The sequence below is a fragment of the Triticum urartu genome, chromosome 3A (genome assembly GCF_056163025.1).
Source record: "Triticum urartu cultivar PI428250 chromosome 3A, HENAU_Tu73, whole genome shotgun sequence".
In the NCBI taxonomy this organism is placed as follows: domain Eukaryota; kingdom Viridiplantae; phylum Streptophyta; class Magnoliopsida; order Poales; family Poaceae; genus Triticum; species Triticum urartu.
The window spans coordinates 723499052-723511911 of NC_141875.1; the positions used below are offsets into that span (position 1 = coordinate 723499052).

The following is a 12860-nucleotide window of genomic DNA, read 5'->3' on the forward strand; positions in this document are numbered from 1 at the left end:
TTACCTAGCTCTTAAATCTACACTATCCGTATGATGACACAATGGTTCAGCATAACTATTTTATCCTTAGCAAGCCATGATTATGTAAAAATATCAAAAAATAATTGAGCAGCAACATTGTATTGTTAGTTATAATAAGGTTTTCATATTTTTATTGGAAACTTGGTTGGTGGGAAAGGACGGAATAAAGTGTGCACACCAGCTAGTCATAGCCTATACTCATACGCATGAACAGAAGTTCACGACGTAATAGGCAACAATGAAATTATGTTTTGGTTTTGTGAAATATGGCGAACCAGCGTCTGTAACAGACCGTAGGTTTTTCTTAATTGGTTGCCCTCGTCAAGACACCCAAGGGGAACAATATGAAGGCTATATTATGCTGCAACTACATATCAGATAACAAAAGCAGTATTTACTTTACAATTGGCATATATATACAAGAACTTTCATGCATATATAATTGGAGGGATGTAGACCTTAGTTATGGATTTATGTGAATAACAATTCAAAACATATGTTAATTCTACAAGAAAACAACATACCATATGCGGACACAATATGTATATCTCTCCCCCACCCCAATATGCAGGCACATTCTGAACTTCTCATAGATTAATGTGACAAATATAACATCCATCATAAGAGTGAGATAATGTTCCGTTGTGAGGTTCAGATAGCAAGAAAACAATGTACCATATCCAAATGAGCTCAAGATAGACGCCGAAATAAAGGGAATAGCTTCAGGTGCCGAGTTGATTAAAATATTAAGACCCATGCTTCATATATATCAATTGACCATGAGTGTGTGGAATTTCGGCTGATTCACAACCATCCGTAGTGGAAGGAAGAACCAAAGGGCACTGAGGTTTCATGGACCAGCCCCTGCAACACAAGAAATCGACATCAATGACCATACAACGAATGGATCTGAAAACTCACAAAAATAAGAACTTGGAGGCAAACACAAATAGAAGAGAATAAGGAAACCAACTCTTCCGGTCCAATCGACCATGGGCGAGCCTCAAGTTGTTGAATCTATACGACCTGACAAAAGAGGATGACATGGAGGACTAACGAAACAAACAAACGACCTGACAGGGACATGTATCACGGTGCCCTACAAACAGCAAAAAGTAAAGGTGTTTAGTTACATGCCATTATTTTCTCTTCCAACTTGTGTGGAAAACAGTGGAGAGACTATCAATTGCCATATTATTATTTTGCACTGATGTGCCTGAAGAAATTCACCTGTGGACTCGGCTTGCTTGTGACATTTTATCCAATAAAAACACAACTCATGCGAAAATCAGTAACTGGAACCTGCCAACTTTTTTCAAGAAAATCAATATGACCAAGCATGACACACACACACATGCTCAATGCCTCCTATGCCGAATTATAAACAAAAGATTGATTACAAAGATCAGTAATTTGAAGTTCGTTAAGTATGATGCCGAAATCATGAGGCGCGAATGCTTCTGTGTTCTCACTGAAATTTTCAGATACAAAGAAAAATTATGTTGCCGTACAACAAAGTTAGCCAAAATTGTAAGATATCGCTCCTCCTCCATCGACTTTTTCTATAACAAAACACCGAAATACAAACCAAAATTAGGAGAAACAAAACCAGAACCAAACAATGGGGTTAAGATCGTTGGTCCTGTCGATAGTCTCCTAAAGTTCTCCGTCTGAAATCTGAACCCAATGTCCGCTGCAAACAAAACCACATAAATCACACTTCAGTTAGAGCCAAATGTCCGCAGCAGTACTACTCTAGGAGAAACACAGGAATGAGAGGGGATATATGTCAAGCGTGTAGGCATGGGCATACTTCACGTTGGGTACTGGACGGAGACCCTATCCGCGGCGTCGATGAAGTCCAACGTGACGAGGAATTTCATCCCCTCCTTGCGGACCTTGAGCCACTCATCACGTGTCACCATCTTCTACAAATACACGATGGAGGTCGGGGCAGGAGTTGACTGACACCGCGATGATGGCTGCGACGGTCGTGAGAGGGAGGGATGTGTGGGGGAGGGGCAGAATTGAGGCGTCGGCGGTAGAGAAAACCAGGGACGGCCGGACCAGAGAGCCTAGCCGCCGACATGGAACACACAAGGAAGAAGCGACACGAAGATTGCGTGCGCATTAGGTTTCGGGTGAGGGCAGATACGGGAACGACAACGGCGAGGCCGGAGACGATGAACGCCCATGCGATCTGGAGAGACGGCTGCAGCCATCCCGACGGCGACGGTGGCGATCCGGACGGCGGCGATCTGAGGCGACAAGACGTTGGCGGCGATTCCAACGGCGACGGCGGCGATCCGAATGACGGCGAAGGCAGCGATCCGGGGCGGTGACGGCGGCGATCCGGAGGACGCTGGGCTGGTCGACAAGCTCCCGTGTGGCGGCGGCGCAGGAACCCTAGCGCGTGCGAGGGTACCGAGGAGAGGATGCTTGCGCGAGGAGAGGGAGGGGAGTGGTTCGTGCGTGGGGTGGTTTTTTTTGGCTGCATGAGTGGACGGGGGCAGCGGAGACGAAAAAAACCGACAAAAAAACCGTGGAGCAGGGGGGAAGCGCTGGGATGTGGGAGGTGGTCGGAGGGGCGTGTGCGGGACTCGATCGCGGGGTTTTCCTTATTTTTTCGCGGCTGAGGGGATGGTGGGAGGAAGTACCAAAGAAGTACCAAAAAAGACCGGGTGAGGTGGGACGAAAATAAAACCCGGAACGCGACCTACCAACTGAGACATTAGGAGTAGAGATTATGGAATTAACTTTCCTTTTAATTTTGTAAATCAACATTCACAATACCAAATTTTAACTTTCCTATTACATAATTTTAATTTTCTATATGTTGATATCTTTTAAATATAAATTTCGTTACATTTTATCAAATTTGACTTCGGACAAATCTTATAGGTGGCATAAAAAAGAACGTAGGGAGTAGTTTTACAAGTTTATTTATTATTACAAACCGTCTTAAGTCGATCGATGGTGTCTATTTGAGTGTTTTTTTGGCGTACATCTAAAAAATTCCTATACAATCGGTCCAAAAAATCCTATACAGTCGGTCAATCGACCACAGGGACCAGATATGTTTTTTTTTTCTTTCACTTTTCGGTATGTTCGTGACTACACCTTTGGAACATGTGTTTGGTATTATATAAACCTGGTCGGTGCATTATTACAAAAAGGGACAAAATTCTGTTTCAATAAATGATAGGTTATTCGGATCATGAATATTGCAAGCATACTACTTTGAAACAAGAAGAAAAAGAACCGATGGGACACTTGAACTGTCAAAAACGTCTTACATCTAAAAACGGAGGGTGTAGTACTTTGGAGCAAGTTAAGGTAAACATCGATAAAACCAAACACAGCAGCACGAACTTACAAGCAATGACCGAGGCTGGATTCACCATTTCTTCACACCTTCGTGCACATCAAACTTGTACACGTTACACATTCTCTCACGTTACATACTCACTACTTGTACTCGGTACATAATACTCTCTCCTTTCCAAAATATAAGACGCAATTGACTTTTTACGGTCTTTGATGTACGATTTTGACCACTTATATATATCAACCCGTGGTATCTCCTCGTCGCCATCGGGAGAATTGTTGTTCGAGCCCGGGTGAAGCATTTTGATCACCCTTGCGACGAACAACCCGGGCGTGTTGACGACGCTGCAATTGAGGCGGATCTCCCCCTGTGTGCCAGTCTTGGGCTCGATCTTGCCCATCTTGATCATGGCGGCAATGAATTTCTCCTTCCAGAGTGTCTCATCAGCGGCGAAAGCATCGACGGAGGCCTTCGGCATGGCGTTGTAGACAAGCTGGTCGTCGGAGAAGTGCAGGCCGAGGTTTTTTGAAATAAAACGAAATTTTATTCATTAGCAATAACCAATACATCGTTTGTGAGAAACATTACAATTTTACTAATAGGCTTCTCAAACCAATCTGAAGTCAAAAAAATCTAGCTAATGTAGCAAGTTCATGTGCTACTTTATTTGCCTCTCTATTGCAATGTTCGAGTTTAGTCATGATAAAATCACAAGTATAGTGATAGCAGTCATCAAACATTGCCGCCGCCGATCCCGCTGACTGTCCTCCGTCCTGCATGGTCTCAATCACCTCCGGATTGTCAGAGTTGATGATTAGGCTATTACATCCCGCCCTTTGCGCTAAATTTAGGCCAAATTTAAAAGCTAAGGCCTCCGCCATGAGAACATCCGTGCAGTAGTCTACCATAACTGCAGGCCGAGGTTGAGCTGCAATAGCTTGCAGTAGTTGTTGTCTAGCACCGTCGGCGTGCTGAGGTCGATCATCGTCGTGACGTTGGTCACTTGGATCGTGTTCGTCGGGCACAACGCCTCCAGCAGTGATTGGTACGTCGGGCTGATGGTATCGCTCGCCAGCCTCTCGCGGTTCTTGATGATGAAGGAGTCATAGTGGGAGCGGCCCAAGGTGTGGGCGCCAGATAGTATCACCATCTCCTCGGCAGTCAGGGTCTTGTCCTTGAAACCCTATACAAGCCCATCCGTTGTCAAGTTTGGACTAGGGAGGCCAAACGCACTATCTTCAGTCGAGATGTTCCTGTGGCGGCAGCCCGCGGGGACCTAGTAGAATGCATTGCCACCGATGAGGCTCGGGTTGTTCGGTGGTGCCTCGAGCTTCTGAAAAATTACTCCTATAGCGTGTCGGTAATGTGAAGCTGGCGGCGCTCATGGTCGATCGTACGGGTGTTCTACACGGACGCGAACACAACCGTGCTCTCGTTGACGACATCCGAGTTCATGAGGAGCTTCGCTACAACTGCATAATCAGAGCGATCCGCCTACAGTTGAGACACCGTAGCGTTGAGCTCCTACAAGAGCGTCCGACTGAAATGCTCCTCCGTCTGTTGCATGGTGAAGATGTCGTCCCGACGCCACACTCGACATCAACGATCATCATCTCCTCCACGACGGATGCCTCCTCCTCCCGCGACCTCCACCATGGCCATGGGATCGCCTTCCTCCTCATCCTCAACTCTTCCTCCTCCAAGATCTACTCTAGAGAGCTCGAAGGTTGGCACGCCTCACCACACTAGAGGCCGGCCCAGCCTAGCCGGACACCACCCCTAGCCCGCGCCGTCGCGGCCCGCGACCCCTGTCGCCGGGATCTGACGAGGAAGCCCCGAAGCAGCCAGCCACACCTCGTCCGTCCCACGCCCAAGCCCGCGCCTCCAGAACCACGCAGCCGCCGCCGCTCCGCCGCACGGCCGCACCACCGGCACGCCGCCCGGGTCGTCGCCGCTCCGTCCCACGCGAACGACGCGCTCCTCACCACGGCCCTGCGTCCCGCGCCGCCGGAAGCCATGGGAGAAGGGGAAGAAGGCCCCGCCGCCACCCACGCCAGTCGGGCTTCGCCCGGTGGCGCACTCCGGTGGTGGCAGGGGGGAGGGAGGGCTGGGGGTCGCTGGCCAGCGGCGGCTAGGGTTCGCCCTGCCGCCTGCGAGAGCGGCACGGGCGAGGTCTCTCTCTCCCCTTCTTACCTGTCCCGTGTGGTACCTATTGAATTGTTATTGTATATGTTAATATTTTTGTCTATAAATTTAATCAATGTTTACAAAGCTTGACTTTGTTCAAAGCTAATACGCAGAGTAAATAAAAACAAAAAATATATTAAAAAAGAGGTACATATGTGTCGACCATACGCACATGCTACATACTCCGGGGTCATGCATGCTAAGAGCATCTCCAGCCGCGCCCCCAACAGGCCTCCACAGGCCACTTTTTCGGCGCCGGCGCCGAAAAACTGCCCAGTCGTGCCCCAGGACGCCGAAAATCGCCGGTTCGGCCCTTTTTTCCGCCCGGCGGTCACAGGCTGAACCCGGCGCACTGGGGAGCAGTTTGGGGCTCCGGTGCAAGGGAAAAGCGTGGCTGGCCCACACCGTCACGGGAAAAGTCAAGGTTTTCTTCCCCGACTCGCCTCCCACCCCCCGCGCCCTCAGCCACAAGTAGCTATATCCCGGCGCCGCCCACTGCCCTACACCGCAAGATAGCCATTCCCCGCCGGAAAAATAGCAGCGCTTCGCCGCGGCAGCCCCTCCAACAGCAGCTGGGCGTTTCCGGCCGCCGTTTTCGGCCGCGGAGGCGCGGTTTAGCGGCGGGTACACGCCCACCGAGCTCAAGGTGTTCGACGATTTGCCTGCCTCGGCGATGGACTCGGATGACGAGGAAGCGCTCGCCGCGCTGCTGGAGGAGGAAGCCGAGGCCGACGTCCAGGAAGAAGAGCATCTCATGGTGCTCGCCGCCCTCGCCCAGCTGCTGGCGAGCAATGAAAAGCCGCGGCGATGTGGCTCGGCGCCTGGGCGGGTGAAAGCAAAGAACCGGCATCGTCTCGAAGGCTACTGCATGCTCTACTCCGACTACTTCGCCGATGCTCCACTTCACGGCGAGAAAACATTTCGGCGCCGTTATCGGATGAGCCGAAAGCTCTTCCTCAGGATTGTGAATTCTATCCGGGAGTTCAACAACTACTTCAAGTGCAAGATGGATTGCACCGACGCTCTTGGATTCACCTCCATCCAGAAGTGCACGACAGCGATAAGGATGCTTGCATTCGGAGCTCCCGGTGATGAAATATGAGTTTTTATTTGTTGAACCATATAATTTGTATTGAACACTATTTTGTTGAAGTATTTGATATTTTTGTGATGAAATATGTGATAAAAAAATTTATGTGCATAATTGAACGCCGAACAAGGGTGAACCACGCCGAATATGGGCCTATTGTCGCCCACATGGGCCCTTTATTCGCCGAAATGGGGCTGAAAAGTGGGCCAATTTCGACACCTGGGGGCGAGCTGGGGGCGATGACTGGGCGCGAAACCGCCCCCAGCGCTGATTGCATCGCCGGCTCGCCCCCAGGGGACGCTTTTATGCGTCCTGGGGGCCGAACGACTGGAGATGCTCTAAACACGTATACGGGTGCATGCTAAACACGTATACGTTTTCCCCTCTCTCCTACCCCTCCGTTCCTAAACAAAAATGCTACACCTACGAAGAAAACCTAGGAACTCTTACGTAAATTTCCTAACTATAACCTCTCCGCCCCCTGATTTCGGGAAGAAAATTTCGTGGACACCGGCTGCAAAGCCCATCTTGTGCGTACCCCTGCCCAGATTCGTCCACGTGTCCCCTACTTACATCCGACCGCTGCCGTTCGTTCCGATCCGTTCGCTCCTTCCGTCGGCTCGGGAGCGCTCGCTCGGCTCCAAACACGTGCGATCCGGGCTCCCTGGGCTCCGCTTGGCTGCAAAAACTGCAGGCAATCAGCTCCCGTCGTTATGACTTTTCAATCAGATACGCATACTTGTGATTGATAGCATCTGCTTCCCTTGAATAGCGGCGATCTGATCATGGCAGATTAGACTGGTGGCGGCCGAGGGAACCCTGGTCCGGCACTCACTCCGCCGGGGGAGAGCACAACTATGTTTGCCTCACGCCCAAACGCATCTTCATCCTCTCCTTCGCATGGCCGCATCAGCCTAGAAGGATATTCATAGCCGCCGCAGTTTGAAGCTGCAGTACCGTCGAGAAGGACGGGAGCGGCCATGACGGACCACGGTGGCACTGCCGACGACTTGTCCCGCATAAATCTCGTGGATGAGAATGGTTGTGCGCACGCCATGAACTTGCAGGCCCCACACGTCATGTCAGGAGGAGGAGTCCGGGAGGATACGACCACCGCCATGATAGGAGAAGGAGGTCAGCAGGACGACGGGGTCGCCGATGTAGAGCAAAGAATGCAGGTACGAGTTGAAAAGCGATATCCTATTCAGACAGTCGGCATAAGATCATCGTACTCTAGTACTGTACTATGCACTGATTACTTGGCAAATGACTGCTCAAAATTAATATGCGTTCTTCAGTAAGCTTAGGAAAACAAATTCACAAAGTGCATGAGAAAAACATTTTCCCACATCACATTGTGGTAATATAAATTTAACTCTGGACTCATTGTATGGCAGGCGATTGATAAAGTTGGACAAACGTTGATTGTTCCAAAAGTTGGATTGGCTTTCGATTCAGAGGACAGCGCTTATGATATGTACAACGCATATGCCGCTAAGGTTGGGTTCAGTGTCAGAAAAAGTCACACAAAGCGACGAGGTGATAAAAGTATATCTCAAAAATATATAGTTTGCAGTAACGAAGGCCATCGAGAAACCCAATCATCTAAGGACACTAAAAGGACAGGTTGTGAGGCTCGTATTCAATTTATTGTCAACAAGGATGGTATTTGGACAGTGCAAAAGCTTATAACCGAGCACAATCATTATCTTGCTAGTCCCAATAAGGTGCACAAGATGAGGTCCCAAAGACGTGTTATAGAAGCGGATAGACATCTAATTGGCCAGATACGGGAAGCCGGGATGAAGCCATCCCAGGTATATGACTTTATGGTAGCATTTTACGGAGGACCCGACAAAGTACCATTCTCAAAGATGGACTGCAATAATGAGATTGGTCGCGAGCGCAAGAAGTATTTAGAATCAAATGATGCACAAACACTGTTGGAATACTTGAAAAATAAGCAAAGAGAGGATCCTACATTTTTTTATGCCATTCAGATAAATCAAGTTGATGGCCAGATAGCTAATTTCTTTTGGGCAGATGGTCAGTCTATCATGGATTACGCATGTTTTGGGGATGCTGTATCATTTGATACCACCTTTCAGACTAACAAGCTTGAAATGCCTTTTGCTCCATTCGTTGGTACCAACCATCACAAGCAGACAGTAATTTTTGGTGCCGCGCTGATATTTAATGAGAGTATCGATTCATTTGTTTGGCTCTTTGAAACATTTTTAACAGCGATGTCAGGCAAGCATCCGAGCACTATTTTCACTGATCAGGACAAGGCCATGGACGGAGCAATTGCATATGTGTTCCCAAATACAAGTCATCGGCTTTGTTTGTGGCACATTTATCTTAATGCTGCAAAACATCTTGGGCATGTAATTCATGAGCATCCTGAGAAGTTTTTACCTGATTTTAAGAAATGTGTCTACGAAGATAGGTCAGAATTTTACTTCAATAAAAAATGGTTCGAATTGTTGGATCAATACAACCTTGAGGACAATGAATGGATGAAAAAGCTGTATGAGTTGAGGGAAAAGTGGGCTGCTGTCTATCGTGACTCTTTTACAGCTGATATGAACTCGACTCAAAGGAGTGAAGGTATGAATAATGTATTCAAGCAAAGATTTCGTAGGAGACTTGGTCTTTCAGAACTCCTTGTAGAATGTGAGAAGGTTTTTGGAAGTCTTCGTGAAAATGAGTTGGATGAAGATTTTAGTTCGCGTCGAAAGAAACCTGTTGCTTACAGTCCAAATTTTCCTTTGCTAAAGACTACATCTGAATTATATACAAGGCGGATGTATTCAGAATTTGAAACAGAATTCAAAAGCCAATTTTCATTCTCTTGTAAACTATTACAAACCGACGGTCCGGTGTTGACATATATGGTCACACATATGAACAGCGAGCATGGAGCAAAAGTTATATTCAATACCACGGACACAACTATTACATGTTGTTGTAGAAAGTTCGAATCCATAGGTATATATATACAATTTATGATGCAATGTGCTCTGTAATACAACTTGATGAAATATGACATCCATATCTTGCAGGTATATTGTGCAAGCATGCATTCAAAGTCTTCAATATGAATGACGTTTTCATTTTGCCACCACAATATATACTAGGAAGATGGACAAAATATGCGAAAAGAGGATTTTATGTTGAAAAACAAGGATCCGAGGAGGAAAGCTTGAAAACACGAGCTGCACGTATCTCAAGGAAGGCTACATCAGTTGCATTGAAGTGTACTCGGTCAAAACAACTTCTTGATGATTTCAAGAAAGCTATAGATAAGTTAGACTTGGAAGCAGATAACACTCTTAGCAAGATGGAGGAAAAATCCAGCGAGGTTCCGCTAGTTTCGGCTGAGTGTGCTACAAACACAATAAATGGTACAATATCATTCAGAGTTCCGCAGGTGGTGAAAGGCGCAAAGCGTAAACGGGCAACCATCTCCCTCGAAGAAAAGAAAGGGAAGAAAAATAAAAGTGCTAAAAAGAAAGGTACCGATCCTACCCATTCTAGCAAGCCTTTTTCCATTCTATACTTCTATTGTTAATCCTTTTACTTTTCTTTCAATTCATATGTTTGACTTTAGGAGAAGATCGAAAAAATGTAGTACAGAATAGGGATGGCGGCATTGATCCGAAGGAAATGATGGTAAACCATTTGACTCAGAGTCAGTATCCCCTTTTCATATTTGACTTGCATGTTTTATGAACAATTTCATATTCTATGATATAGGATGTGAATGCTGGTAGTATTGACATTACTAGTACCATGCCAAAATTTTCAAATGATGTCTATGGGCAAGGGCGATCTTCGATCATGGCTGCACCGTTGATCCAAGGCAGATATGCTAATGCCACAATGCTAACCTTTGCAAATGATGTGTATGGGCAACCTTCAACCATGTCTGCTCCATCTATCCAAGGCGGATTTACAAGTCTTTTACTTGGGGTTGAGCAGGATGCCACATTGTCCTCGGCTGCTAGAAAGTTACCTTTTGATGATTAGTATTACGGGCAGCCTATAAGGAGTACAATTTTTTTGATGTCATTTGGTGTATCTATGAATTATAATTGATGCACTGTAGTAGACTGAATTTTTTCTTCATTTAGAATGTTTTGGTATAATTATGTACTACACTGAGTATGGTTTTTCATCATTTCTGGATTTCTGTGAGATTGCATTGATTATGCGAGTGTTAAATCTTCAAGGCCGAGCACCTGCAATAGTTTCAGATTTTCAGACCTCTGATTTAAATCTTCGAGGTCGAGCACCTCATTCATATATATCTTAGATGAAAAAAGATACAGTGTACAACTGTACATTGTAGTTGGAAATTGTCAGAGAGAGCAATCAGCTATATACTAGTACACGATTTGTCACGAAGTCTACTCCAGATTTGTAATATCTCAAAATCCTACTTTTATGTCTACTCATCAGGAATTATTGATGTTGTTTCCATGGCATCAGTTGTCTTGTTCCAGCGGTGTACTTCGGGGTCTTCGTCCAGTAGAATGATGGCGAAGCATGACTGTTACATGAGTAGGTGACCTCCTATTTGCTCTTTGTTCCCTTTTCTACCATCTTAGCTAGTTGGACCAGGGGGAATCCTTGCCAATTTGAAAACTTCTCTTTCACGACTGCAAAGACATGCACAAATCGCATTGAATTATTAGCATGTGAGTTTGGTTAGATAGTTGTCAGACGTATAGCAAAATAATGTAAAGTTCGTCCTCCTGTAAGATAAACACCCTTCGATCTGAAACTACACTTTCTTTACTCTGAAACTAGTGATGGAATTGATTTTGTAGCTCGACTGAGCGAAACAAACGATCCGATCAAGTACGAGCTTGCTAGGTTGCACTTCGTTCGTCCCAGTTTAATCAAAATATGTGATTAACATGTGGTCATGTATGATTAGGAAATCAAACCTCTTACCTGAAGGAGCTAATTGCATGCTAACAGCCAAAAGGAAACACAAACTTTCAGACTTGCAAGGGAGGGGGTCACCAGTTCTGAACTGGGCGAGATGGAGGTGCGTGTGGGGGAGTGAGAGGCCGGCGCCGGAGACGGGATCACCTTGGTTTGGGCACACCATGCCCTCCATCAGCGGCGGCGGCGGCGGCGGACGAAAGACGCGGAGGCTTGAAACCGGGCGACTGTGAGACAAAAGGGCCGACTATGTGGGCCTCCGCTTCAGCCGGCCTTGCCTCGTGAGGGAGCCGGGATCGCACGTATTTGGAGCCGAGCGAGCGCTCCCGAGCCGACGAAAGGAGCGAACGGATCGGAACGAACTGCGGCGGTCGGATGTAAGGAGAGGACACGTGGACGAATCTGGGCAGGGGTACGCACAGGATGGGCTTTGCAGCCGGTGTCCATGAAATTTTCTTCCCCGGCGCAAGGGAAAAGCGTGGCTGGCCCACACCGTCACGGGAAAAGTCAAGGTTTTCTTCCCTGACTCGCCTCCCACCCCCCGCTCCCTCGGCCACAAGTAGCTATATCCCGGCGCCGCCCACCGTCCTACACCGCTAGATAGCCATTCCCCGCCGGAAAAATAGCTGCGCTTCGCCGCGGCAACCCCTCCAACAGCAGCTGGGCGTTTCCGGCCGCCGTTTTCGGCCACGGAGGCATGGTTTAGCGGCGGGTACACGCCCACCGAGCTCAAGGTGTTCGGCGATTTGCCTGCCTCGGCGATGGACTCGGATGACGAGGAAGCGCTCGCCGCGCTGCTGGAGGAGGAAGCCGAGGCCGACGTCCAGGAAGAAGAGCATCTCATGGTGCTCGCCGCCCTCGCCCAGCTGCTGGCGAGCAATGAAAAGCCGCGGCGATGTGTCTCGGCGCCTGGGCGGGTGAAAGCAAAGAACCGGCATCGTCTTGAAGGCTACTGCATGCTCTACTCCGACTACTTCGCCGATGCTCCACTTCACAGCGAGAAAACATTTCGGCGCCGTTATCGGATGAGCCGAAAGCTCTTCCTCAGGATTGTGAATTCTATCCGGGAGTTCAACAACTACTTCAAGTGCAAGATGGATTGCACCGGCGCTCTTGGGTTCATCTCCATCCAGAAGTGCACGACAGCGATGAGGATGCTTGCATACGGAGCTCCCGGTGATGAAATATGAGTTTTTATTTGTTGAACCATATAATTTGTATTGAACACTATTTTGTTGAAGTATTTGATATTTTTGTGATGAAATATGTGATAAAAAA

At 47.6% G+C, this 12860-nt stretch overlaps 1 protein-coding gene across 1 annotated transcript; it reads left to right on the plus strand.

Moving 5' to 3' along the window:
• The first annotated feature begins 7606 nt into the window (after nucleotides 1-7606).
• LOC147982208 (protein FAR1-RELATED SEQUENCE 5-like) lies at nucleotides 7607-10658 on the plus strand. The gene is made up of 5 exons (XM_087516238.1): nucleotides 7607-7804; nucleotides 8024-9617; nucleotides 9692-10144; nucleotides 10240-10301; nucleotides 10386-10658. Exons 1-5 carry the CDS (start codon nucleotides 7607-7609, stop codon nucleotides 10656-10658), a joined length of 2580 nt encoding a protein of 859 aa, XP_087372364.1.
• Nucleotides 10659-12860: the final 2202 nt, after the last annotated feature.